Source organism: Empidonax traillii, unplaced genomic scaffold (genome assembly GCF_003031625.1).
Source record: "Empidonax traillii isolate 1590-97213 ecotype Southwest subspecies unplaced genomic scaffold, ASM303162v1 scaffold268:size1028579, whole genome shotgun sequence".
Taxonomy (NCBI): domain Eukaryota; kingdom Metazoa; phylum Chordata; class Aves; order Passeriformes; family Tyrannidae; genus Empidonax; species Empidonax traillii.
Window position 1 is genome coordinate 582,039 of NW_020955461.1, and position 27,764 is coordinate 609,802.

The following is a 27,764-nucleotide window of genomic DNA, read 5'->3' on the forward strand; positions in this document are numbered from 1 at the left end:
ACAGGCTGCAGGGAGTCAACTGCTGGGTACAAGCAGATGGCACACCCAGCACTGCAGGACTGGAGTTGCAGCAGCTGATCGGAGGAAGTATTTGATGTTGGGAGCTGTCAAAAGCTTCCTCTCCTCTAACATGGTTAGGAATAACAGGACAAAGGCTTGACCTTTCCACAAGAGTACTACTGTAAGAAGTAAAAGCGTCATTTCTCTTCTTCACTAGTTAAATAATGGAATTTGCTCCAAAACCAATAAACACTACTCACTGGTTACCTCGTGAATCCCAAACACAATAATGTTCATCTACTTTGAGTCTGCCCATGATCTTCGTCACTGTTATCATTTCATCTGGAGAGTCCAAAGCCACATGGGCCCGATCCTAACCCCAGGATCTCAATAGCCAGAGGGAAGACATCGTCCCTGCTATTCTGCCCAGCCTCCTCCTCTGCAGTGCCTCTAATGGAGGAAGACAAACAAGAGGGCTACATATTGCCCAGAACAGCTGGAAGGTTCCTTGAAGGCTGCATGCTGACATGCAGGGACACGCACACACCCCGATACACAGCTAGCACAGCCGTGGACACTTCTCATGTCAAACTGACACACACTCATCAAAAATACGTCAGGGCATGGGTCTCATTTCAGGACCTCTGACTTCACCTACCTATCCTGCCATACCCATCTCCTTTCTGGCAGAAGAGCACATGCTAAGCAGAAATGCTTTGGAGAAAAAACTGATTTTAATTTCTGGGTAGGGCTATCATATTCCCTCTATTTCACTTACAGAGACTATAGATGCACTAAGTTACCACCAAAATAGATTTGCTACTCATGGATACAACCCTGTTCCTAGATTTTAGTAAAGCAGCATGTACCAGCCAATGGCTTCTGCACACTTTCCAATCTTCAAGTGCTTTGTTGTTTTAACAAGGCCTCTTTGTTATCCTCCTCTGGCAGGACAACAGCTCCCAGGCTTCCTCAGTAATGAATACACAGTCTCTTCAAAATAATCTAGGTCGACCTTTCTTTATATTTTGCACACAGCATTTCCAAAATAAAATCTGTTTTAATCTGCAGGCACATTATAAAACACCATATCAATGATTCCTCCAAAAGGCCCAGTCCACAGCCATTTGAATTCTCCCTCTTGAATACAACTCCTTACACTTCTCTTCATGAAATTTCAACTTCTTGATCATGGAGCCTCTCTCCAGTTTGCCAAGATCATTTTTAATTCATCTTCTGTACCCCTAGAGGTTCCTCCAAGTCAAGGACACCCACAAACTTCATAAGCCAATGCTGAGACGCAGCATCCAGGTCACTAATCAAGTTATTGAATGAAGTGGGAGAGGAGGGAACTCCTGCAAGGTGCTGTCAGGCAGGTCCTGGTAGGGGGAAGTCCTATTGACAGCTGTGTGTCAGAACAAGAATTCCTGCCCAAATGCCTTTTTTCAAGCAGCGGCATACCTCCCTTCTGGCAATTTCACCTAGGCTGTCATTTCCACACTGCTATGTGCTTCTCTTGAACAAGGTCAACAGCAGTGAAAGTAAGCACTGAGTCCAAACTAATACAACCTTCCAAGGGGATGATGAAGAAATGGGAAGAGCTATCAGCAGCACTTCTGTGACTGGTCTGGGACAGCAACAAACCAGTGGCAAGAGCGGATGGGTAGATACATGGAGGAAGAGAATTTGCAAAGCTTGTGCTCAACAAAGTTAATCACCATGATTTCAACTCTAAAGCCTCTTTCTCTTGCTTATGAAATTTTGTGCAAGATAGCATCAGCAGATACAACTCATTTATTCCCTGCTTTCTGTCTATGAGGCATGCTCATCTGCCAGAGGTGGAAAATTGGCTGCTTTGAAATGATCTATTCTCAGAAATCCACGTGGCTTTTCTAATGCTGTATTATTCAGTAAATGCTTGTATATTGACTATTAGTTGCACTCATGCCTTGCTAGCGTTCGAAGTTCGGCTGACTGAGCTTTAATTCTCCCACAGCCTACTTTTGCCACCATTTTCAAATATAAAACTGTGGTCTCGCTTCTGCACGTCTTCTGAGGCCTCTTACATGAGCTCTGAAAAACTATCCCTAATAGGTATCACAGCAGTCTCTGACCCATTCAGGACTACTGCTGGCACCATGTGCATAGTACTAAGCCAAAATATTACAGAAACTCTATCACACTGTTTGACATTAATGTTAACAAAAACATTCTTCCTCAACATTATCAACACATATTATTATCTTTAAGGATTAAACAGGAACAGTTACAGCCAGAGGAAAATAAACAACACGCAAACAGGAAGGTTATGCCTGTGGAGTGCTACAAAAGGACCAAAAGAAAAATCTCATGTGAGAAATTCTTTACACATTTCAGCCTGGACCTGGCTCCATTCACCTCCAGGGTTTCATTAATGTTCTCCCTTGTCCCTGGGGTTATGTGAAAGAGGAAATGAGATAACATCCAATCCGTTCAAAGTGCTCCAGCCCTTTGAACAGCACTCAGCAGCCACACTCTGACTAACATCATCAGTAGCTGCTTTCCTCCCAAACTCACTGGCAGGGGCCCAGGGATCTCCCTCCCAGGCATGCTGCCATCGTCCCGGGCCAGCTGGCCGCTGCTGGCTGCCCTGCCTCCCTCCTGTCTCACCTCCCTTCCTTTTGCCGCTCACCATTTCATCTGTCAGGAGTCAGGGATATAATTTATTTCTTTCTCCCTCTCCTCCCAGTGATAGCAAATGACTTGCCAGTGTCTCACCAGGGCACTTCAAGGGCTTGCCCTGATCCCCAGCCTTTGCAAGATGAGGGCAGCGGCTCGCCTTGGGAAGGAAGCCCAGGCACCCACGGAATCAGTGGACATTAACTTTGTCTTTAAATCTCAGAGCCAACTCAGGATTCTCTGGATGAAGGATCATCCAAGGTCACGCCTGTCTTGACTTGCCCACCTGGTCAGGGCTGGACCACGGAGCACGAGGGAGAGTTGAGGCATAAATGACTGCCCCAACCTGAGGGAAAACTCAGAAAAGCATACTTGCTGCACAGACTGGATTTCTTTCAAGTGCCATTTACTCTATGCTCAGACTAAGAAGCTGCACGGAAATATGTTACCTGTGGCAATCCTCCATGCAGCTGCGAACTACTAACAACTGTAGCATTAAAAAAGAGTCATAAAAAAGCTTTACATTTAAGAACACTACTAGAGGAACATATTTAGGCAGCAGCAGAGGGAAAAACAAGTTATTACATACCACACCAGTGAAGATGAGCTCAGCGAAACAGCTTAATTGTTTGGAGGGGAAAATACAGTGAGTCATCCTTTAAAATTTTAAGTGTTCTCAGTACAGTCTCACACAAGACTGCAAAGTACTTAGACTCAGAAAGAGACTGCAGGCCCTCCATTTAAACACCCTACCTATGAATAAGTGTTTTGATTATTAAACTTCCTTCACATTATCACCTGGGTCCCTAGTTTAAATATATGCGTTTCAACATGAAACTGCCATGATTTTTATTACATACTGGTTGACCTATTTGCATACTGTTCAAGAAACAGAAATTATTACCATGTTCATATAGCACTGACAACTTCTGTTCTCCTCATTTGCCCTCCCACCTCACCCACTATGCTGCTTTCCTCTCCTGCCCTTCTCCCACCTATTTTGGGAGACAGAGAACATGAAGAGTGCAAAGACTTGTATAAGACTCCATCTTCTCCAAGCAGAGGGATCTTCTAAACAACTAGAAATGCATGCAACACTGCTTTCTGAAGATTATAATAGCTTGCACTTCTATTCACAGACAGCCCTTCCTAGTCCACATGTCTATCTTGTATGTCAGTGCAGTAACCCTAAAGAATTATCCCAACTGTTCAGGTCAAGAGCAGTGTGGTCATGGATCTGCAGAAATCATCCCTGTACATCACACAGCTCCCTTTCTGTCACCTAGGCAGACTGCTGATCCCTGCACACCCTCCCCTCACCCCTCAGCACCCTCCTCCTCCTCTCACCAAGTGGCTTATCCAGGGACTTTCCATATCAGTGGTTTTACAGTAGCCCAGCAGGAAGGTGCAACCCTGTGTGCAGCAACAGAGAGGCAGAAGTGTGTGCTCTCTGCTAAAACTGGTAAGGACCAAGAGGATACCCTTCAGAAGATAAAACCAAAACAACTTGTCTGTAATCGTAAAACCATAAAAGTCTTGTGTTTGACCTTATAAGCATAAACTTTGGTGTAATTACAACCAGGAATTGCAAACAATGCCAGTTTGTAGAAAGTCAGTACACATACTGCACATATTTAAAAGCTCTTGCAGTCAATTCTGCTTTATGTGAGAGTAGCTGTGCAATAACCTTCCAAGCCAACACCATCATTTTGGGTGTTTTTTTTCCCCTGAAAAATAGGGACACCTTACAGCAAAGCAGGAAAGTCATATCTGCAGGATAAACTAAAGTACTACCGCATTCTGCTGGCTGTAACAAAAGTGATCATTACGGGGAAACAAAAATACTTTCATTATAGATCATATTCAATCACCCTACTGAATAATAAATTATAATGAACTAATTTAACATCAACACTTTTGCTTGCAATTCTACCTGTGGAATATTAAGCACACTGTAGTCCCAGAATTGTATTCCTTTTGCAGTTTTACCGGATTTCGCTTATTTTAGGTAGGCAGAAGTGGGTGCCAAGGCCGGGACCCATTCCCCAGATGACTAACTTCTTCACCTATCAGTCCTCTGCTAGCTGCTTCCCTCAACAACGTACAGATCTGACTCTATAGCATTTGAGCATCTCATGATCCTTAAACTATTTGTCCTCAAGCACTCCTGTAAGACAGGGAGGTGGTGTGGGGCTCAGCTGAGAGCCCTGAAGCTGGGACAGAGGCAACACCACTTGTCAAAGATCCAGGAGAAGACGGTGCAGCACGGGGGACCAAATCCTGCTCTGGGCTTGCTTGCATCCTCACCTCTGACCACAGGGAGTCTGGACATATGCTCTAGCAGAAAGGCTGCTTAGTTAAAAAGAAAGGGGAAAAAACCAAAATAGTTTAACTCAAGCAAAAGGGAAGGATTTCAGGGCTCTCAAGTTTCTGAGCAAAGGCCTCATTAGCAGCGCATTCCCATCCCAGCGTTGAAGTTACAGACAATTTGCTCACCGGGCTCAGGGTCTCTGGCATCTAAGAGCCAGCTCTGAAAGTGCTGGCTGGGGACACAACTAGACAGGGGATGTACATCTGTCTCTCCCTCTCTTTTTCCCTGCTCCTTTGCCTGAGTTTTTTACACTAGGCTGTCCAAAGAGGGACAGTCATTTCCTGTGCTGGCTGCCCACTTTGCAGCTCATTACCCCAAATGGGGTGAAGTTGTGGGTCCACCTGAAGATTGTTCAGCTCTATCAGGAGCAAGACCACGCTCCTGCAGCCCACTGGAGGCCATCCTCCAAAGCCTCTTGGCAGGCTCCTGCATTTTTCATTTCTGGAGAGGGCAGGGAAGCATTTCTCCAAGAGAAAAGGAGCAGTGGGACAGAAGGAATCCAGGCCCGGAGGCACAGCGGGGCGGATCAGTGGGAATGCCGCCTGAATTGCCTCACCTCTACATTTACTGCACCCTGCCAGCCCTGCCAATTTTGGCACCACACTCGCTACCCCTCAGCCTCAGCAACTCTGCTGGCTGGCTGTGCCCCTTCCCCTCCCTTAACAGTCCTCGGTAAATGGGGCATCGGAGACAGGCGTTTCATTTTAGGAGAAGAAAACAGCTCTTTTGCCTGCACTGGGAAACCGGCCAGCTCCCATTCAAATCAAAGGGAAGAGATCACGTGGATGCCTCTCAACTAATTGCACTGGAGAGGCAAGCTGCAGGAACACTTCCCTTTCAGCCAGACCCCTTCATTTAAGTCTTCTGTTGAAGAAGGGGTGGTGTATTCAGCCAAATTACCTGGGGGATCCATTTCATTACACAGTGTCTGAAAGCTGAGAGGAGGAGGCTGTGTTTGCAGAGGGCTGAATTTAGCAGGGCCACAATCTGGTGGCAAATAAAGGGAAAACAAGAAAACTGATTTTCCATCTACTAATCTACTAGAGCTGTGATCTCCAAATTATTTTGACTGCGTACATCTACCAGTACAAAACAATGCCAGCTATCATATCTCCAATATATCTACAATTATTTATTTACAAATTATGTGCATGTAATTACTACATGACACAAGGAAACTGCAGGGGTTGAAGAGCCAATTACACTGATTGTCATCTGCTCCCTAGTATCTGGCCAGTACCACCAAAGACTTCAGGGCAGCTTTCAGGTAACATGAGTCTCAGGAAGGAAAAAGAAAACAAAAAGCAGCATAACAAAAAGGAAAACAGCACAAGGCTTCTTTGGAACAACAGGGCGTTGGTATTTCTCAGAAGTTTTTTTCCCTTAAAAGTAGTTTTTAAAGCCTCTGTGGACACACACCCTTGACAAAAGAATGTGAAGAAGGAGCATTCACAGAGATCCTAAAGCAGTCTAAACATGGGTCACATATGAAGTGTGCTATGCATATAAAAAATCATGTTCAGATAAAGAATTACTCTTCAGCAGTTAAAAACAGAATTCTGAAGTCAGTTCTAATCTTCAGTGGGTTTTTGGCACATCATTTGTGCTTTCTCTGACAACAGGCATTCCCTTTTCAACTTCTATTTACTTCTAATTGCTATAAAAATAGCAAGTCATGGAGTCATGAAGCACACCAAATAGCCTATAAATTAAAAAAAAATCAACTTTAGGTGTGAGGTAAGATACAGGTCATTTTTATTTGTGGGGAAAATAGGGCAAATGTAGAAGAATAAGGGCAGTAACCAAACTAGTATTAGAATTATATGCTTATTTTTCCCCTTCACTAGTTCCCCTATGTTGAGTTACACATTTATAATAATGACAGGAATAGATAAGGAAAATAAAAGTCCTAGACAGATATATGATTTAACCTGGGACTTCCCTAGACACTCAAAACTTCTGAACTAATTTGAAAATACTGCTGCAATACAAGTCAAAAAACCCCAATATACATCTTTCAGAATAACTATCACTACTTTAATTCAAACATAAAATTTAGCAGAAAAAATGGAAATCTCCAGATGTTGTGCCTAACAAAAAGTAATCATGAATTCTGTAAACTAGATATTCCAATCACAGAAAGAAGTTACTTGCAAAATTTGCTTTCCTGATTTCTAAGCAATACAGAGCTGCAAGGATGCCAAGTTCTTCTGAACACAGTCCATAACAGAATTCATTCAAGACAGCAAAAAAGTGCCATCTTTAGTAAAATCATCTTTATTTTACTACCACTTTTAGATCATGCCAGGGCCAATAACATGCAATTATCAATTTTGATGTGTGAAGAGAGTAACAAATTAATTTTTAAAAAGTTACTTTACTTGTCTATTAGACCCCTTTCTTGGTAGCTCTGATCTGCTACTGAAAAACGAGGCATCAGTCCAAAGTAAAGAATAAGCCTGACGGGAAAAAAAAAAAAAGGCCTTGGAATATTACTCAGAAAAAATTCCACTAGTTCTTCTGACAGAAAGAAAAAGAGGAAGAAAAGCATTTTCATCTGAAACCACACATGGAAAATCAATTTGGATTCCCTCAACTTCAGGTGAAAAAAATGCAGATGAAGTTTTTATTTAAAAACAAAACAAAACAAAGCAAAAAAAACAAACAAACAAACAAACAAACAAAAAAAATACCAAACACAAATTACCCCAAACCAACCCAAGTCAAACCCACGCTTGGCAAGTAGGAGCTTGGCCATGGCAGTCCAGCTCTTCCCATCCCCACAGCATCTCCCGTGTGCCTGGCGCCCTGCCTCGCCCCGGGTACCACCCCATTGCTTCCAGGGCGTCACGGCTCTGCCACGCTGTGACCTGTGAGCAGGGACAATCAGGAGAAAAACTGCATTTTGTTACTTTTAGTTCACCCATGACTGCAAACATAAAACCCAGGAAGAGACATAGGCCAGACCGTAGCCTAAGAAACCCACTATTTGCTAAGACACCCACTGGTGTCTTAGCAAACGAGGAAGAACTTCTTCACAGTAAGGGTGGCAGAGCACTGAAATAGGCTGCCCAGGGAGGTTGTGGAGTTTCCTGCCCCGGAGACATTGAAAGCCCACCTGGACACATTCCTGTGTCACCTGTTTTAGGTGACTCTGCTTTGGTAGGAGGGGGTTGGACTAGATGATCTTCAGAAGTCGCTTCCAACCCTAACAACTCTGTGATTTAAGGGACATATTTTTGAATAATTTTGATTACATAAGAGCTTCAAAATATACTGGGCAGCTACAGAAATGTGAAAAGACACTACCCATCCTAAACGCTTAAAATGAAACAAAAAAAGAAAACCAACAAAAAACTCAGGTGAAAACAAAATTTCAGTAAAAGATGTGATGTGGGGCATGCACTCTAATTCATTTCAAATCTTATCTTTCAGGCTGGGCTGCTCTTTTGAGCCACTTCAAGTTACTTAAAACTTCTTGCAGTCACTGTGGACAAAGCCAGTTCAGATGGGATTTGCAGGAGCCCATGAAGGGAATCTTTTGCCCCACTGAAGGAAAAAGGGACAAAGGCAGCAACAGGCAGGGACAGCTTGGGTAGAAAAAGCTGAAGCAGTACAAGAGGACTTCAGATGATGGACAGTGGGAGGGAAGGGAAGGCAATTGCAAGCCACAGCCTGTAATGGAAAACAATGAAGTTTCATCCTGGTAAGCCCAGCATTCCACCAAATCCCAATATGCTCCAGATGTATTAGTGGTTAGCAGTATATGCTTGAAAAGAAAGCAAAGAATTCCAGTAAATGGATTCAAGACAGTAATAAAGCCAGAGAAGATGATATACACCAATATTACAGGAAATACATAATGTGAAATGTAAGTGAGACCAAGGGGAGCACCTTGAAAAAAATGTTTGGGGAAAAGCTTCTGAACTTCTGCTGAAATGAATGAGAACAGCTTCAGATGTTCAGCAGTTCCCAAAACAAGACTTGTATCTCAGTGCCTTCTCTTCCTGGGATCATTATAGAAAAGTAGCTTTTTAATTATCCTGATTTAAATTACCTTGAAATATCCTGCACCTAAAACTTGAAATTAAATCTGATTTCCACAAAAAACATGCTCCAAGTGGCTCAAAGCTCCTTTAAAACCTGTTTTTTCCATGTCCATGACTTTCAGCCTATAGATGTCAAAATATATTAAAATTAGAAATTAAATCAGCCCTCAGCTTTAACCACCAGTGCCAGGAACCATGGAACAGCAACTATATATTGGAAGTAAGAGGCAAAAGGGAAGGAAGAGAAATGAAGATCAAGTTTGCTTGAGGTCAGATCAGCCACAGGATTTCCCACTGTTTTGCTTTTACCTACAGAGATCTTCATTAATATGTTATTTGTGTGTGGATAAAGTATAATAGCAATGCATGTTTTTATTAAATTTTAAGAAATTAAGATAGGCCAACCATGCCAATTAGCATGTACCTGCCCAAAGAGAGGGATGAGCGTTACTGCAGGGACTGCTTTCCAAACAGGAGCTGGAGGAGAACACCATCTTTTTTGGCTCAGAGCAACACCCCATACTCAGAGAGCAGACTGCTTTATCCTCAGGCCAAACATTAATGTATGCTTAGATTGCTGAAAAGAACCTTCCCAAACACAGAATAATCAGTCCAATAACCTGTAACTGAGAGTATAAAAACAAAGGATTTGTAAACCAGACACCACTAAGGACAACAGAGTCTGGTTCCCCTCCGCCACCCTTCATAAGGCAGGAGATGGAATGCCAGTTCAAGAGCATCTTGTTGCTGATGTTCTTAAGAGCAACACATTTGGGAAAGCAAAGGCTTCCTTTGTTTGCTGTTTGTGTGTGTTTGCTTTTAAGCTTCCTTTTTCCCACACAAACGACAAAACCTTTATACCAGTCCTGGACTGCTCTCTGACCTTCAGCAAGCTGCCATCTCCTTGAAATCACAGCTCAGAGACACAGTTTAGGCATAGCCCATTTCACAGCCTCTGAGGTGGGCTCAAAGGTACTGCACGATGTTGAGTACCAATCCACCAGAAACTCTCCTACCCATATCAGATACTAAAAAAACCTACTAACATGAAGTTACCTTCAGTATTTCAAGAGATGTCATAAATTCTGTGCTGTGTGCTCTGCCCAGTTAAACACAGACATCATTTATGCCTGTTTGCCCATGTTTGTCCAGCCAAGTGGCATTGTACGTAGGTGTAAGCCTTAGCCCTAAGCTGAACTTAACTTACATGTGTGACCCTGAACACCACAAATAATTTTTTCGTTCAAAAACTGGGATAGGAATCAGAGTTCCTTATAGCATAAGTGACATCTGGCAGTACTGTTATATCTAAATATATCTAAAAACACTAGCCTGTACTCTTATGGCAATGACTACAATGTCAAGGCCATGTGCAATATGCTCTCAAAATTTAAGTCTGGATTCACACCTGGATGACACAATGAAAAAATCACCACTATAACCCTTTCTTAGAGAAAGATTTAGAGAATGGATAATCTGTAATACATATGAAGCTAGGCAGTCATCTTTCACTCTTCGTGAGTGCTTGGGGAGAGAGAGAGATCTGGCAATCTTCCAGAAGAGCATCAAGGAGCTCCTGGGTTTCCACCCAACCCTCTGACCAGCAATGCAGGTGAAACACTGACCAACGCAGTGACTCAAAGCTGGTCAAGTAATTTTTTTGGAAGATCCTTTCTTCTGCTGCTCCTATAGCTAAAGCTTGCTGCTGCCACCACACCTGTGAGGCTGGACAGCAAGAGCAGCCAAATGCAGGGGCTGGACCTACCACTGCCCCTTTTGAGACAGCAGGGCCAAGCTAAGAACAGATATCAAGATGAACCAAGACACTTCATTGCCCTGCTCTTGCTGAAGACTGCATGGCCACAAAACAAGCCAGAGGAAAGGCGCCCTTTCTAAAAATCCACTTCCAGCAGAGTCATCCTATTCATTTTATTGGGTTTTAGCGGTCCTTGTAATCAAAGCACTCTCTCTCCCAACCTCCTTGCCTTCTGGGATGCTATGATGGGAATGCTGCAGAGTGAAAGCAAAAGTAGTCCAAACACCTTTTTAAAACCACATTTGGCTGACACTGTTGCTGACAGGGCAGTAAACGTGTTCTAACTAATATTACCTTGGAACTATCTCCAAGTTGGCTTTTCCATAAGCATTTATAAAGGACATAATAGCAGATAGCACTGAGCACCCCAAGTGGGTGCTCAGCACTCAGCAGAGATCACCAACACAAATTAATTACAAATGTAGACACAACACAACACTCCTACAGACTCTGATTTCAGCAACTTAATGGATAAAACATTATCAAAATCAAATTCATGGGGGAGTGGGGAATGATATCAAATGAACAGAAATCCTGTTTTTAGCATTAAATCCCAATGTGCTGTCTTTAATGTCATTGAAAAGTACTGGTACAATGTCGAGTAAAGCAAGAAACACTGAGCAGGCAATATGAATACCTAGAAACCACCTTAGAAACCACAGTGACTTAGATAATGAAAGTGTTATCTACACCTTCCTTTCTTCTTTAACCTCTTCAGTACTGAACTGCCTGGCCACAGGCATTTCAGAGCCCAGCTTTTTTTGGGATGCATTGTAGGTTCTTAATATCGCCTTGGCCAAGCTGATGTATAAATGTCAACTTCCTTGCTGCTCTTTTATTCATGTGTATTATTCACTAACCACTGCTATGAGGAACAGCTGCTCTCCTCTGCTCAGGCTGTCTTGAAAATGTGTTCTCACTTTGTCAAAATGTAACTACGGCAGCACAACACCAGCCTGTGGTGTAGGCAGCCCCTCCTCAGATGGGACCCAAGCCTGCCCAGGAGATCCCCCGGACCTCACCTCTGCCAGAGGCAGAGCCTGGCTCTCAGGCAGGTCATCAGGAGCCCCACAGCCCACGGTTCCAGGGGCTCCAACCCCACTCCACCTCCTACTGACCTGCAGCAGTAAATCCACTGCCCACCCAAATCTTGGCTCCTTTTCATGAACAAAACACACTTAATGTAAAATTCACACCCCAGAGGGTTGTAACTGAGGACCCACCAAAGCTCCTGTGAACAGGAATCTCCTACTTGCGTACCCATCTGTAATCATTTTGTTCGCACCAAAGCCAAAAGAAGGAGATGCAGGTCATCAGTCAAGTGGCTACTGGGCTGAAAATGTAAATTACCGCTTAGCAGAACACTGGGTTAATACATAACTTCTTAACACTCCACTGCATAAGACTGAAACCAAACTGTCATTTGAGCTCCGACCCTCTGAGCAACCAGACCTGTGCAGACTTGATTTTTATAGCCTTCAGATCCAGACTTTTGTTTTCTTTCACACATTCACATTTGCATGATGATTTGCCAAACTACGTGAACCCAAATACAGCTACAAAAAGGTGTTGCTGAGATCTGTAACTAAAACTATAGGGTCACATATATAGTAAAGTGATCCCTTTGTAATTAAATTCAAGTCTTTCGTATGAAGAAAAAAAAAAGCTGAAAACAGCCTTAATTGCTTCTTATAAACAAGATATAAATTATACAAAATATACTTTGCTAGGTGTAAAATCCAACCTGTGACAACTTCAACTGAAGGCATTTATCTGTGGGCACAGGGATGTGACACTGGCCAGGCATGCTAGACCCATTTGTCTAACAAGCAGCTGCTCTTCTTTAAATATGAGAAATAAAAGATTAGGAAAATATCTTCCTGTTATGAGGCTGACCTTACTTTACCATTTGGACAAACCTAACTCAAAACAGTGATAGTTTTGTTCCTACACCTCAGAGGAAAAAGCAAGGTTTCAAAGCTGACAGAACTAGTTTCCAAGTATTAGCAGGTATTTTGGCTTATCTGGCTACTGATGTCCCACTAAGGGACCCTTAGGAGTAATTAAAGCCACATCAGACAGAGCAGTGGCATTTCAATTGGCGTTGAGGAGAACTGGGAAAGACTTGCTGTCTCAACTGTATCAGTTTAACACACTAACCTCTAGAACTTGGACGTTATCAGAAACATTAAACAAGGAGATATCAAATATATGTCTTGAGGTATTTCTGTGTTCCTAACAACATGCAGAAGATAATCAGACTAGAGCAGAATTCTCTATTTATATGCATACAAGCTTGTCACAAAGCTCCACTAATCTGTTTTTACTGAAGTTAATGACAGATCCCTGCAGATGTGAAAGGAACTTGATTCTGAGTAAGGGGTGATGCAGATGTCAGAGAACTCAAGAGAAGCAAGCAGTAGCATGCTGGCCAGCCAGCTATAACTGACCTCAGTTTGGCTCTTCTTAACTTATGAATAAGCAAACAATTCCTGACTTCAGGTGCAGTTTCCTCTGTTCTCCCCCACCAAACATGAGTGCAATCAGTTCATAGCACAGCATCGTGCCTCCCTGACGAAGCAGCAGCAAAGGCCACTGCTGTAGTTTAGGTTAATGAAGCACTGAAGACATCCATTCCCCGTAAAAGCACACATTGTTTAGTGCAGAAAATGAGTATTTACAGAAGCAAAGAAACAGGATACACCTGAGCTATTAGAAAACCAAACATCCTAGTATGCTGTGATAAGGTAATAAAAAATAACACAGTACATAAGAAAAAAATTCTTTTGGTGTTGAGAAAAGACAGAAAAGGCAGAATGGCTGACCAGCAAGGTGGCCAGGAGGGCTCCCACATCCATGCTACTACACAGGCTGCCTTGTGTTTGGATCCCTCCAGATGCTGCTACTGTTTCCCTCAACTTCTTTGTTACTTATACAGAGCCAATTTTGCATTTCAGTGCCTGAAGCCCAGGAGGACAGACCTCATGGGAAGGTCTGTAACCTTTATCGCCCACAGAGCAGCCATCTGGGACTCCTCCCCCAGCTGTGCTTTGCCATGCCATACCACCAGCTTCTCCTCACGTTTGGGGCAGTGTCCTACCAAGGGGCAGCCACAATATCCCACTATCCAGGGAGAAAAATTCCAGCCTTATATAACCATCTGTGGTCAGGCAGAACCAAAGCACTCCTTGCCAAAGTGCTTTTAATGTCGCCCCATCAGCCCCATGTCTTAAAATGTTAGCAATTCTTGTTGATGCATTTCTTGCTTTAGAAGAAAGACTTCAGGAGGGGCATCCTGTTTGTTAATATACCTGACCAGGAAATTGCTAATAATAATTTGGAGACAACATCCTATTGCGACACCTGCTTGTACACAATGAACAGAGTTATCACTTAAAAAAAAAACAAAAAACAAAAAACAAAAAAACCAACAAATAAAATAACCTACATTTTCTCCTGCCACTCTTCTTACCTATTTGGTTGGTTTAAATACTTCATGTCCCAAGTCAGATGTATCTCATAAGAAAGCTTATAAAGAGAATACAGAACACAGATACATTTAACCCTCGTGTGAGCCACAGACAGTGAGGGTGAACCCAGGTCCTCTTAACTGGGGACATGGCATGCCAGCTCCATGCACTTGAGTCCTTGGCTTCAAGGAAATTACAATTTAAACCCATCATTTGATCCAAGTGAACTCAGGAATTTAACTTAAGTGCTCTGTGTGAGCACAACTATATTATCTTCAGACTAAATAAATTATTCTGATTATTTTTACTTAGATACATTCCACTGTGTATCAATTTCTGAAAAACAAGATACATTTCAATACATTTTTAATGCTCACTTTAAGAGTACTTGAAACAAATATGAGCTCCTTGTTCCCCAGATTTCTGTTATTATCATAAAGAGCATAAGAACTGGTTTTCAGTAATTCTGTTCATACTCTTGTAACATTTCCACTCAAGCAGGAATTCAGCACTAAAATCTGAAATATTGGATATTGACGACACACACGCTTTTGGCTGATTAAACTTGAAATCAACATGAACTTTATACTACAATATCTCTGTGGTATAAAGAAAAATGTATTTTACTATGACAAACTATTAATTTCCTTACAATTAATTCAGCTAGACCCTCCCTTCCTTGCATCCCCAAGACCAGCTCCAAGAACATTACTATTTAAACTATGAACTTGGAGTGGATAACTTAATTTTCCCAAGTTTGATGGAAAACCTTTTGATCTGGAACTCAGGCCCTGCTCATTTTGCATACTCTTTCATGAAAAGGGATTAATGATATCTTAGAAAATCTGGACTCAGCAGTTTTTCACTATATTCTTCTCCCACTGTGGCAGGGAGAACCGGCAAATATCAGGCAATGCAAACCAAGCAAGGAGCTTTACTCAACATATAAGAGAAAAATCCTGTGCTTGATTTAGTACCATCAACTTCCTTCATGCCTACCCAGGCTGGACACCAGAAGACAGCTTTCAGTCATGTAGCCCCTCTTCTGGGAAGATGAAGCCCTTCTTCCCCCAGCAGACCTCCCACACCACATTGTCACCACCTCAATCATCCCAGTGATGGTTCCAATGGCTCTGGCTGCTCTGCTGGGCACACAGCGACTTACAAATGAGCATCTGCCTCTGCCCTTCCTGTCTGTGGACTCAGGTACTTATTTCTGTATGTGCATGGAAGTAACACTGAGGCACATTTTTAGCTGTGTGTTTTTGGATTTAACACAAAATCTGTTACAGAAATCAAGTACCATACAGTTAAACATTATCAAAACCTATCAGGTAGAAATGATTAGACCACTTTTACCCCAGATGACACAAAACACTCATTCCATAATTCTGCCTACCCTGGGAATCATGCTTAAACTGCCCTGAAAAGACATCAGTATCATGTAACAGCATTAAACGTCGTGAATGTCTCTTTTCAGTACAATTTCTCAAAGCTATTTGTAAATGAATAAATAGACCAAGGTGAGCAGAAAGCTTTCTCATGAAACCCAAGTAGTAATGCAATATTACTATTCCTGGATTCTTTGTCATTTGATCATGTTCTAGTAATTTTCCCAAGGGTGATATCAAGGATCCTCTTAACTGTACTGTTTGCCCATCTCTGCATGCTAATGATAAAAATATTGATTTTCACATTTGTGACTCAGATGCAATTCGACACAAGAAATCCAAATTATTTTGACCTTGAAGTGCATCAGCCAAGCAATCACAAATATGAAGAGCTTCACTCACGTCAAAATGAAACATCATTGTTGATGCCTGTCACTGAAAATAGCACTTCATTTTCTCTGTACTTTTCAAAAGGAAGCCCTGGTCCAGCAGTAGATTTAATACAGGCTATGGAAGGGATCACAGAATGGTTTGGGTTGGAAAGGACCTTTAAAGGTCCTCTAGACCAACCCCTCTGCCTTGGGCAGGGACATCTTCAAGTCAGTCAGACAGGTCTGAAGAGCAGCAGCTGCAGGCTGAGATTTGCCTTGGATGTGGGCTGACACAAAGGAGCATCCTGCCTTCCCTTGAGAAGAGAGCTGGACACATCAAACACCCCCTAATACCACAAAAAACCCTCTCCACGTTCCACTGGAGAGGTCAGTTTGATAATTCCTATCTTGCATGTGACAATAAGGAAAATGCAGCTTTCAGTCTCAGGGAAAAGTCTGGAAACTCCGACCTTTGAGCTTACACCATACACAGCCATCAGCTATTCTTCCTCCCTTGCTTCATCTGACTGCAAAGCTGTGGCATAACTCATCCCTCTGGTGCCCAATGCTAAAGCCAGCCTGGTGACCAGAGGGCTCTGTGCCACCACCTGAAGACATCCAGCTTCCAGCATGGCATCAAGTGGGGTCGCACGATGCCGTTTCAGAGGGGATGTCACTTGAGCAGGGAAAGGGGAGCCTTTTCTCTTTGAAAAGAGAGAAATCGTAACTGCGAGCAAGTTCAACAGAGGCAGATTCATCCTGGGGCTGTGAGCCCATCAGTTTGCTCCAGAGACTGTCCTGGCTCTGTGGTTTCTTTTATATTTTTTTGAATGTGAACTTGAAACAGTTCTATATTGTTTCAGTGAGCAGGAAATCAGCCAAAAGAATAAGCCCCACAGGCCTTTAGATTATTTCAAACAATTAAAAATAAGCTGCTATTCTATGATATAATCATAGAAATCACACTTCTTTGATGCACAATGGCAAATGAGCCCACTGAAGGGGCAAAAGGAGGTAGATTTTTTCCTGGGAAATAAGTACTTGTTTAAATAACACCTACCCTAAAGACCCTATTTATACAACTACTTCAACAAACAAGACTTTTGAAAGTCTGCTACAATCCACTGAGGAGAAAAGATCAAAGAAACTAATAGGAAGGCCAGGACGCAATCAAAATATTTGATCAGTGAGAGATTGCTTATTCAAGCCATAAACTCAAGGGCATTTCAGTGGAAGCTGTGGGAGGAGAAGCTGCCATGAACACCTGAAAGCTGCGTAGTCATGGCAGATCTAGCCCTTTAGGGGAATCCTCTCCTCACGCCCCACTGTCATCCCTGCACCCCTCCACGCACAGCACACCATTGGCCCCACCATCCCATCTCCCATTATTTTCAGTGCAGCTATGTTAAAACAACCAAGGGTGGAAATTCTACTCGTTCTCCTAAATCCCACCACCTCCCCCGCCAAAGTTAAATATTTGGCCTTCAGTTAAACTAAATGGATTTTTGTTTTTCCTTTTAGAGCGGTCTCACGATCCCCATGTGACCCCGGTGGGAGGACAGAGGGAGGCAAGGAGACCCCACGGTGCACTCAGAGCCCTGACGGAGCCCAGTGAGTGTCAGCCCACTGAACAGCAGACATGGGTGTAATGAGCTTTTAAATACTTCCTTTCCTTTCTTGAAAAAAGAGAACAAGGGAAGAGCTACTGGTATTTTCTGATTTTTCTCCTCACAGGTTTTTTTATTTTTAAATATATACTTAGCAAACATTAAAGAACTACATATTTGCATGCAACTCACACTAAACAACTGCTTTGATAGTTTCTTTTTTAAAAATAACAAAATCTCACTTTCTTGAAAGGCTTTACTTTTACTTGTTTGTATATTCCCTAGGTTATCAGTACATTTCCCTTGGCTTTTCTGACAGCAATATACATGTCCTTGTAATCAGAGAAGTATGGGAAACTCTGGAAACGTCCAACTGTGTATAAACATTTAAAGCTCAGATACCCTAATACAAAACAAGTACCTCTCTGAAACAAACATCTCCAGATGTTTTAACTTATTTATATACATATATATATATAAGATGTGACTCAGGCACAGAAAGCCAAAGAATGTTCTCATTTCCTGAGGCTGGCTAAGAAAAAGGAAAAAAACGTGAATGAAGGAACAAAGATTTCAAAAGTCAGCATTTTCTTAACAGCAGCAGCTTTAAAATGCTCCAATTCAAATCATTTTCCATATAATTAGAATATTGCCTCTCTCCTGCAACGCGTATCCTCACAAAAGGAAACACAGAAGGGAGACAAAAAAAGTTGCTTTCTGGGACGTTTAAAGTTCTACAGAAACATCTCACTAGAGATGTGCCTGCCCTTCTCCTTTCAGCTCCAGTGAGGCTCACCGACACCTCCCACCAAGCCCCCTCTCTCACAGCTTGCCTGGCCTGCATGGCACAGGGGTTGAGAAGAACAAGCTAGCGGACACGTGGGCTCACAGCATCTCTTGCTCCATTTTTTTTTTTTTTTTTTTTACAACAGTACCATGGGTATAAACAACATCCAGTTCCTCTGGGACCTGAAAGCAATGGGTGAAGAAAGCCCATCGGCACCTTCAGATCATGAAGTTGTGTCATGCCAGCCAATGTCAGGTAGATTTAAACAGGCATTAATGTGTTGCAATTCTCCATGGCCTTTCTAACCACAACCTATATGTGTCAGGGGGACAGGACATGGGCTTTCCTTCCTCTGAATCCTCTGAAAGGGAATTTCTGCAAACCAACTCTGTGGCAACCATGACAAAATCACTGCTGGGGTGGTTTGCCTTCAAGCAGGGCTCTAGGAGGAGACAACAAGCTGCAGAGAGAACATTCTCAAGTGCGTTTTCAACAGCAGAAAGCAAAATTGTCCAGGCAATCCTGCTGCAACAACCTGTAGGCAGGTGATACCTCTTCCAGTGCAAGAGAGCATGGACATGTACAGTCCTGACACCGCACCCAGGGCAGCCACAAGCAGTCCACAAATCCAACCCAGACCACCACCAAACACTGCTCCTTCCTTCTTTAGATCCCCAGCATCTCCTCACAGGATCTCACTTTTCCATCTTTCCCACGTCCTTTCCCTTCAACATCACTGCCACCCATAAGACCAAGGAATCAATCTAAAGACAAACCTAGTTTTAAATCTGTGTATCTACCCATCTTCCTCACCATGCATTTTCAGCTGGGTCAGGTCCCTGGGGCTGGCATGAGAGATGCTGGGGGATAGGAGTGTGTGGGTCAACCTAGTTGGCTGTAACACAACCACATTCTTAATTAAAATGGCTCTGTAATCGCTGCCTGTGGGAAGAGCAGCTGCCCTGGCATGGCCCACAGATGGTCTGTCCTGATTTGTAACACTGGCCAGAGCTGGGTCTGGGAGATGGTTGCTGCCAAGTGAATCTCAGCCCACTTACCAGCAAAGCCTGGCAAAAATAAGTTACTTGATACAGCACAAATGTCGGTCTCTGCCATGAAATACAAGTCTGTCCTGCTACCAACACAGTTCAGAAACGCACAGTGCTCATCTGCAAAGCTACAGAAACATTTGCCTATTTGCAAGCACTGCCTCACAAAAAACAGCGGGGTTTCCAAGCAGAGACTGCTGTGCCAATTCAGCCCCAAATCCACAGAGACCACCTTCCCCTGGCAGTGCCGGCGGGCAGCCCCTGCCTCCCCACAGCCAAGCTGTATTTTTCATTCCCAAATCAGAGGTGGAGCATGTCAGGAGACACCAAAGGAGGACTCAGGATGCTGCGGTTCTGCATGGCAGGAGGCTGACAGGCAGTCCCTCGCCCTTGCCAGGCAGCACCCAGCCCCAGTGAGGATGGCCAAGCCCCCATAAAGAGTCCTTGCAAAGCACTGAGGTCCTCTTTTCCCCTCCCAGGGTGGATTTGAAACTAATTCTTTGCACAGTTTCCTCTCCCCACATTAATCCCACAGCTGCTGCATGTCAGTGTGGGGTCTGGACTGGAGCCACTTTGCCATGTCGTTGCCTCCCAAATATTTGCTGGCGTTACTGCATTGCTTCGCTGTTGTCTTTCTCAGTGCCCCCAACTACAATAAAACAATACATTAATACAGAAAACCCTTTTAATTCTGAGCACAGCAGCTACCCCGTTCTGCTCTGGCCACCCAGGAAACGTTCATAAAGTCATTATAGTGCCTTAGCTTCTCAAATGATCCAAATCAACTCCCCACCCATGATATGAGCAGTTTCAACTCTACTATTCATACCAGTTTAGGTTTTACTCAATCAACAGCCCATCCACCAGTGTGTTCTCAGGTCTTCAAACAATTTAATGCAAGCAGTGTTTGAAACAACCCTAAATGCACCAAGTTACTAAGGTCCCACTTTCTTATTGAATTCTGTATAAGTGACTGATAAGGTGCTATTAGTGAATTAAAAAGTGACAAAAAAGAAGGACCATCGGAGCTGGAATTCAAGGACTTCTTATTTAAAACACAAAGGAAAGCAATTAGTGTGAAAAATACAGAGCATAAAACCTCCTCCTGGGTGCCACCCTAGCATGCCCCAGACTATGCCATTTTGGCCCCAAAACATGGTTTCAGGCTGCAGACAGGAGGTCCACTTTGCCCATAAATAGTTTGTCACTGGCCACACCACCAACTTCTGCCCTCCAGGACCTGTCTCCAGGTCTCCAGTCATGGAGACAAATGTCTGGTGTAAAGGGTTATTAGGATACCAAAAACAGCTAAGAAAATGACAGTATCTTGACTTTTGTTTTCCCTTCTATCTGCTTGAAAAAACAGAAGTAAGCATTTTCATAAAGACTTACACATGCAGGAGGGGAAATGCTGAAGTAATTGCAAAGGAGTGTCCCAATTAGAAGAAAGTATTAACCCCAGGGCACAGTCCCCTGCTATGTTTTCCCTAACTGTCAGACTGAATTAGGACCTTTCCATCCTTTCCCCCTTTCTGTCTCAACACTAGCACTTCTGCACAAGCTGTAAGGGTGACGTGCACTGCAACACATCACTAACACAACGAGGACAGCAGACCACGTACATGGTTCACACTATGGATGGCTAATACAAGGGAAGGCTTTGGCTATAAAAACGTGACTGTCAGTTTCATTTTCCTTGTCATCAGCACTTGCCATCATGGAAAGACCTGACATGAATAATTTCCCCAATGACTATCATGCCACTTTTACCACAGCCAGCAATTAAAGCCTCCCTATATTGCAAAGTAATAAGAGCCTGCATTATGTTACCAAGTGAAAAACTTCTGAACTGGGCTTTGGAGGAGAACAAAACACAGAAGAATCAGGATGTGTAATCTAACACACTTAGCATGAAGCCACAATTGCAGGAGCTGAAAAGCCTGCCTTAAGTGCTCCAATAATAAATATTTTATTGCAACTTGAAAAAGAATTTGTTAACTGCGCAAATACCCTCCATATATTGCAGGTCATTAATGGTTCTGCTGCAGTAACTGTATGGAGCCAGTCCTAAGAAAAATAACTGTGCATTACAACTGAGACTAAACTGCAGCATCACATTTAGCTTATTTACAGAGTCCCCTATCAAATCCAGTAAGACCATGAAGTACCCACCCATGTTTTTGAGCTTCACGGTCTACTGCAGAGTAAGAGCTGTAAATCCAATGAGTCTACGGCAGCTTTCCAAATGTAGTTAAGCTTTAAATAAAGAGGAGCTTGCTTTTTATTTTGCTGCATGCTGGCCTGTATTTCTTGCTACAAACTTAGTTTGTTCTAGGAAAGTACAAAAGCTTAAGACAATAATGGTTTTGAACTGCACGCTGATGTTTTTCTCTGAACTGCACAAGAAACTTATTCCAATGACAACACACCAAGATGAGTTCAGCACAACCAGTTGGAAAGGCTGCCCACAAAATTTAGAGGGCACTTACAAAGCAAACGGGTGTAGTGACAAGATATCAGCCCCAGGCAGCATGCCCAGCAATCCTGAATGGCCCACTACTACCCAGCCACAGAGGACATGGCACATCCCTCCCTGCCCAAATCCCTCTCCTCCAGGGCAGTCTGGTCTCTCAGTATGATGCTAAGAGAGAGGGCTGTGCCTCAGCAGTGGGTGTACAGCTGACAGCCGTGCCCGCAAGTTCCTGTAGTTGCAAAACAAAAGCCACAAGAGTGACTCGAATTCACAAAATGGAGAGGAAAAAAAAAAAGTTAAAAAGAAGAGTCTTTCCATGTGCATACCTGCTGACCAGATGTTTGCTGCTCTTCTGTGTCTCAAACCTGGGGAGAGACTTCAAGTAATTCTTTCCTTTTTTGTTTTCTTCACAAAAACTCTGATTATTTAAACTCTCTAAATTAGAGCAAAAAGTCAAGATCCAAAATCCCTCAGGAATCTCAGCCTGCAGAAGCCTTTGAGATCACCTTATATTTTGTTAAAAGGTGTTTTTGAATGAAACATGCATTTTTAGTGTCTTTTACCCGAAGAGTCAAAAAAAGAAATCATAGCAATTTTTAATTTTCTCTCCTTGCATTTTACCAAATGTGTATGTTTCAGGAGCCTTGCCCTTTGTTTTATTTTGACTGGCCACCCGTACACCCACTCTAGGTAAGCTCCCACCAGAGTGCTCTGCTAGCTCATCTCTGCAAGTTTCTGCAAGCATGGGCTCTAGTCTGACTTTGTCCCAAAACTGCTTTGCTGCGCCAGGGGTGTAGCCTAGTTCATATCCTGGGAAGCGTGTACCAGCAGGGCAGCTGGCCTGCTCCCTGACGACTTCAGCAGAACAGATGCCAAATACGTAATTGCTCTGTCTACCTGGCCAAAGAGGCGGGCACTGCACCGGAGCCAGAGCACCTGTGTGGAGCTGAGAGAGACACAGCTACTCGCAGTCACAAGAGACTGACACTGGCAGCACAAATACTCAGCCATTTTCAGGAATGCAGAAGGAAGCCTGGCCTGGAAGATCCACCACCTACTAAAAAATCAAGTTGCTTTTGGAACGACTGAAGAAAAAAATAGTTACCTCAATACGAAAGGACATCTGAATCACATTATCGCGTTTTTCTAAGCATGTGGCTGCATGGCAGTTAGAGAGAAGATTGGTCAAGGCTGGAGAGATCCTACCCAGGGCATCAGGGTACGACCCTGGGAGCAGAGCTGGCTCACCAGGATACCAGATGCCACCACGGTAGCCCCAATTCTGCCTGACTTTGTAGCTGCCACAGCTTTTCTCCAAAGGTGTGGCGCCGGGCTGGAGGAGTTTGCAATAGAAGTCGGGCACGGGAAAGATAAGGCGGTCTTGAGCCAGGCTAAAGTCTGTGTGCCAGCAGCCGTCTTGAACCTGCAGCACAAGGCAGCTACAAAATCACTCCTTTTCCTTCCTTCAGCTCCTGGTTTTGACATATTAGCGCAACACTTGCCTTTAATTAGGGTCATTTAATTAAGCACTTTAATTAGGGTCATTTCTTCCCAGGAAACAACTGCACCAGGCGAGGCTTTGAAAAGCTGAGCGACGAGGAGAGCAGCCTTTGCTTTCCATAATCCATCACTATTAACCTGTCCCTAAGATAGCACTGCCCTGTAATTGTGGGATATGCATAAAACTGCACCACTCTCACCACATCGAGGTTACTCACTACGATACTTTTAAAACAACCTCTCAGCTCAGGGCGCGTTTTAGCGCAGTGGGCATCCAACCGCGCTCACGGCACGGTCGGGACGTGCCGATCCCCTATTCCTGGGTGTTATTCCTAGTTCTCCGTAACAAGGACACCGGAGCCGCCCCACTGCTCCGTCCGTGCGCGTAACGCCGAAGGAGAGATCGCGGGGAGAAGGGATTCCTGAAGTGCCCCCCGCCGCTGCTCCCGGGAACGCGAGGGGAGAGGGGAAAGTTCCCCCGCGGAAGGGGGAGCTTCCCAGGGCGAGCAGCAGGCACACTTGCACGGCTGCGGACCACCAGCCTCCCCGGCGGGACCCAGCCCCCAGCCCAGCCCGGCCCAGCCCAGCCCGGCCCGGCCCGGCCCGGCTCCGCCGCCGCCCTTCGCCCGGCGGGAGCAGCGGGGAAGCGCCTTTCCCGGGCGGCAGCCGGTGACAGCGGCCCGGCCGACACAAAGCGCCGCCCTCGGCAGCCGCCCGCCGCGGGAGGCGGGACGGGACGGGGCGGGCGGCCCCCGCGCCTCTCCTACCTGTTACAGTTCATCCCGGCCGCCGCGGCCGCCGCCGCCACCCCCAGCATCCCGCCGCTCCCGCCAAGCGCTCTCCGGCGGCGGGAGGAGCCAGCCCTGGCGGCGGTAATGGCGCTGGGCGTCCGCCCCGCCGGCACCCCCGCCCGCCGCCGGGGGGCGCGTTCCGACCGCGCCGCCGCCGGGACCCGCCCCGGCCCCGCTCACGGCCCCCGCACTGGGAACGAGGGGACCTCCCCGATAAAACTTGGGGTCCCGCCGCCCCCTCCCCGGAGGCTTCCCAACAGCCCCGCGGGATCGGATCTCTCGCCTCCTCTGCCAGCGCAGCCGGAGGACGCCCCGCAGAGTTACGTGAAGTAGGTGCCTCCTGGGAGCGTCTGCCGCTGTTATTTTAATTTCTTTTTTTTTCCAGAACAGAAAATTGCTGTCAAAACAATTCCAAATATTTTCACTGTTTCCTATGCGTGGTTGCGTAATACAGGATTATTTGTAGCAAGAGAGCTGTCGTCTCACCTTAGAGCACCAGATAGGCTTAGGTGAGAGTTCGCTAGAGCAAGAGCACGTTTTTAATCAGTATTGTTTGAAAATGTAACACTACCAAAAAGCAAAGGCCAGCACGTTGTTTATGCTCAGCTACCCCGTGTTTAGAAAGTAAATGCGAGTAAGTTACCTTCAACGCCAGCGCTGCCAAACCTGGGGCCAAACCTCCTGCTTTTCTTGGAGAGAAAAGATCTCACACCAAACCATACCAGTTTCAGGGATGTATGGATAAATGAACAACTGAGAGGAGCATAACAGAAAATGAGGGATTATTAAGGTGTCTGTATCACCACTTATTGCCGTCCTTAATATCAGAAGAAGGAAGTGGTGTGGTGGAATGAAAAATGCAAATATTTGCCTGCCAGGATTAAGGAAGTCTCTATATGGCTCCAAGAAGACAATAACTCCGGGAATATGTTAATCCAGTCAAAATCAGCATGGACAGGTACGAGTAAGCACACATCAGAAAGAATAATTTAAACTACATGTACGTAAAGTACATGTACTTTGGTATCCATTAGAACCAGGGAAAGAATGTAAATTTTCAGGACTATAATGCAGAAAAGATATTTGATGGCTGGGCCACGAGCATGGTTCTAGAGATAACTACAACTGTAAAAACACAAAAACATCAGACTGTCTGGCAGACTTTTGTTTATTTGTTATTTTGGCAGGGTTCAGTTTTGCTTGCCAACTTTAGGAACCAAACATAGCAAAACATCACAGAGAATACAATTCTGCACAAAGAGGGAAATAAAGTACTCAGTTGGAAAGGGATAGTATGCCAGAAGAGGGGGAGGTGATCCCTCCTCTTTACTCAGCACTGGTGAAGCCACACCTAGAGGGCTGGGTCCAGTTCTGAGCTTCCCGGTACAAGAGATACATGGACACACTGGAAAGAGTTCAACAAATGGCCACTAAGATGACTAAGGGACTGCAGCATCTCTCCTGTGAGGAGGCTGAAAGAGCTGGGGCTGCTCAACCTAGAGAAGAATAGGCTTAGAGGGATCTTATAAATTAATAAAAATACCTGAAAAGGGAGGGTACACAGAGGACAGAACCAGTCTCTTTTCACTGGTGCCCAGTGACAGGGCCAGAGGCAATGGGCACAAACTGAAACACAGGAGATTCTCTCTGAATATCAGAGAGAAATATTTCACTGTGAGAATGACTGAGCACCAGCACAGATTGCTTGAGGAGGCTGTGGAGCTTCCATCCTTGAAGATATCTCATAGCTGTCTGGACACGGTCCTGGGAATCTGGCTTTAGGAGGTCCTGCTTGAGCAGAGAGGTTGGACAAGTGACCTCCAGAGGCACCTACAAACCTCAACCAATCTGTAAATATATTAAAAAACAAATGCCCCCCCCCGAAAACAAACAAACAAACAAACAAACAACCCTCAACCCCCAAAAACCCCAAACAAAATAAAAACAAACCCAAACCTCCCACTCATTTTAATGAGTCTGTCAACAGAGCTTCCTTATATCATCTAAATAAGTAAGTACTCATTCTGTGCCAGATGAAGGTAATACAACCCTTTTGTTTTTTCTAATCAGCTTTGGGCAGTCTGCCATTACTTGTAGGCACCTTCATGAATGTTTTTAATTAACCTGAGTTCTTCTGCAAGGATTTTGGGGCCTCTCCCATTGCAAGTCCTCCTGGGGAGCTGGACAAGACAGTTGTTCCTGGCAGCTGAGCCCAGCTGAGGAGCAGCGCCTCTGACCAGCACAGCCTGAAACTAGGGGGGAGGTGGCTGGGCAGACCTATGACTACCAGGGCAGCAAACTCCAAAACAGTAAATTCTGGAAATAATTAACAAAGCAGTGCCAGCCAACAAGTGCAGCCGTTACGGCACTTCCTTTGGAGAGCACATTAATAGATTTAACGGCAAGTAAATTGCACCATGTGCAGTTTTCCAGTGCTTTTACAGATGAAATCCCTAGAGCTCAGTCTGCTAGTAATACAATCTTGAAGTAGCAAAGGCATTCTCATAGAGAGCTGGAGAGCACCCCCAAACATGTACTTATGCCAAACACTAAGTAGCAGCAGCTTTTGGAAACACTGTATGAAGAAAAGCCAGGAATTCAGTTTCACAGATTGCCTCCCCAGGCTCTGTGCGCTTTGCAGCAAGTTTGCACCTTGGGGTCTGATTTAAATTTTTGTTGTGTCTTGCTGTACAGCAGAAACAAAAATTCTTATTTGTTATTAATTGTTCATTACCTAGTATTACAGCATGCTGGCATTCTAATTATCTTGTAAAATTCAGTCCAGAATACTTAGGCAAATAGTTTAATAGGATTCACAAACACACACCACAAACTCAAAAGATCACTCCTTCCATTCCAGTATAATGAAGGCTACGACCATTTTCTTCCTATGGAGTTAAAAAAAAAAAAAAATGGCAATCTGCCTCCTTATTTCTGCTTACAAACCCATCACAAAGTTTAACTTTATGCTGCTAATTTACTTGGCATCAGGTGGAGAAGTGCCATTACCCCCAGCAGCCAAATCAGGAAACAGACAGAGAAACTGAAATTAAATTCACAAAGGAAGCATGTGGCAAAGCAGGGAATTTGGACTCCATGTCTCCAGACTGGCATATTAATCACAAAATTAATCCATCTTTTTTTCCCCTCCCATCTCTCCCTGCTACACTAGCATAAAATGCAGTTTTAAGTAGCCATATGCTTTTGATGTTTTGTTTCCAGAGCATTTTACATCTTCCATCACTGTTGGAATTCCAAATTTATTGTACTGCAGCTGGCCGTAACACTTAGAGGTAGACTTGGCAATGCCAGGTTAACAGTTGGACTCAATGATCTTTGAGGTCTTCTCCAAAATAATTGATTCTGTGACTATAAGTGACAGCAACCTGTGCCTCACTACCCTCACAGTTAAGAATTTTTTTCTAATATTC

General features: G+C 44.2%; 1 protein-coding gene across 1 annotated transcript in view; it reads right to left on the reverse strand.

Moving 5' to 3' along the window:
• Positions 1 to 24,399, reverse strand: part of LIMS1 (LIM zinc finger domain containing 1) — a 70,111-nt gene extending 45,712 nt beyond the window's left edge. The window contains exon 1 of the mRNA XM_027889658.1: positions 24,310 to 24,399. Coding sequence (XP_027745459.1) covers positions 24,310 to 24,359 — 50 coding nt within the window. The 5' untranslated portion in view covers positions 24,360 to 24,399. The remainder of the gene's footprint in view (positions 1 to 24,309) is intronic.
• Between the last annotated feature and the right edge of the window lie 3,365 nt (positions 24,400 to 27,764).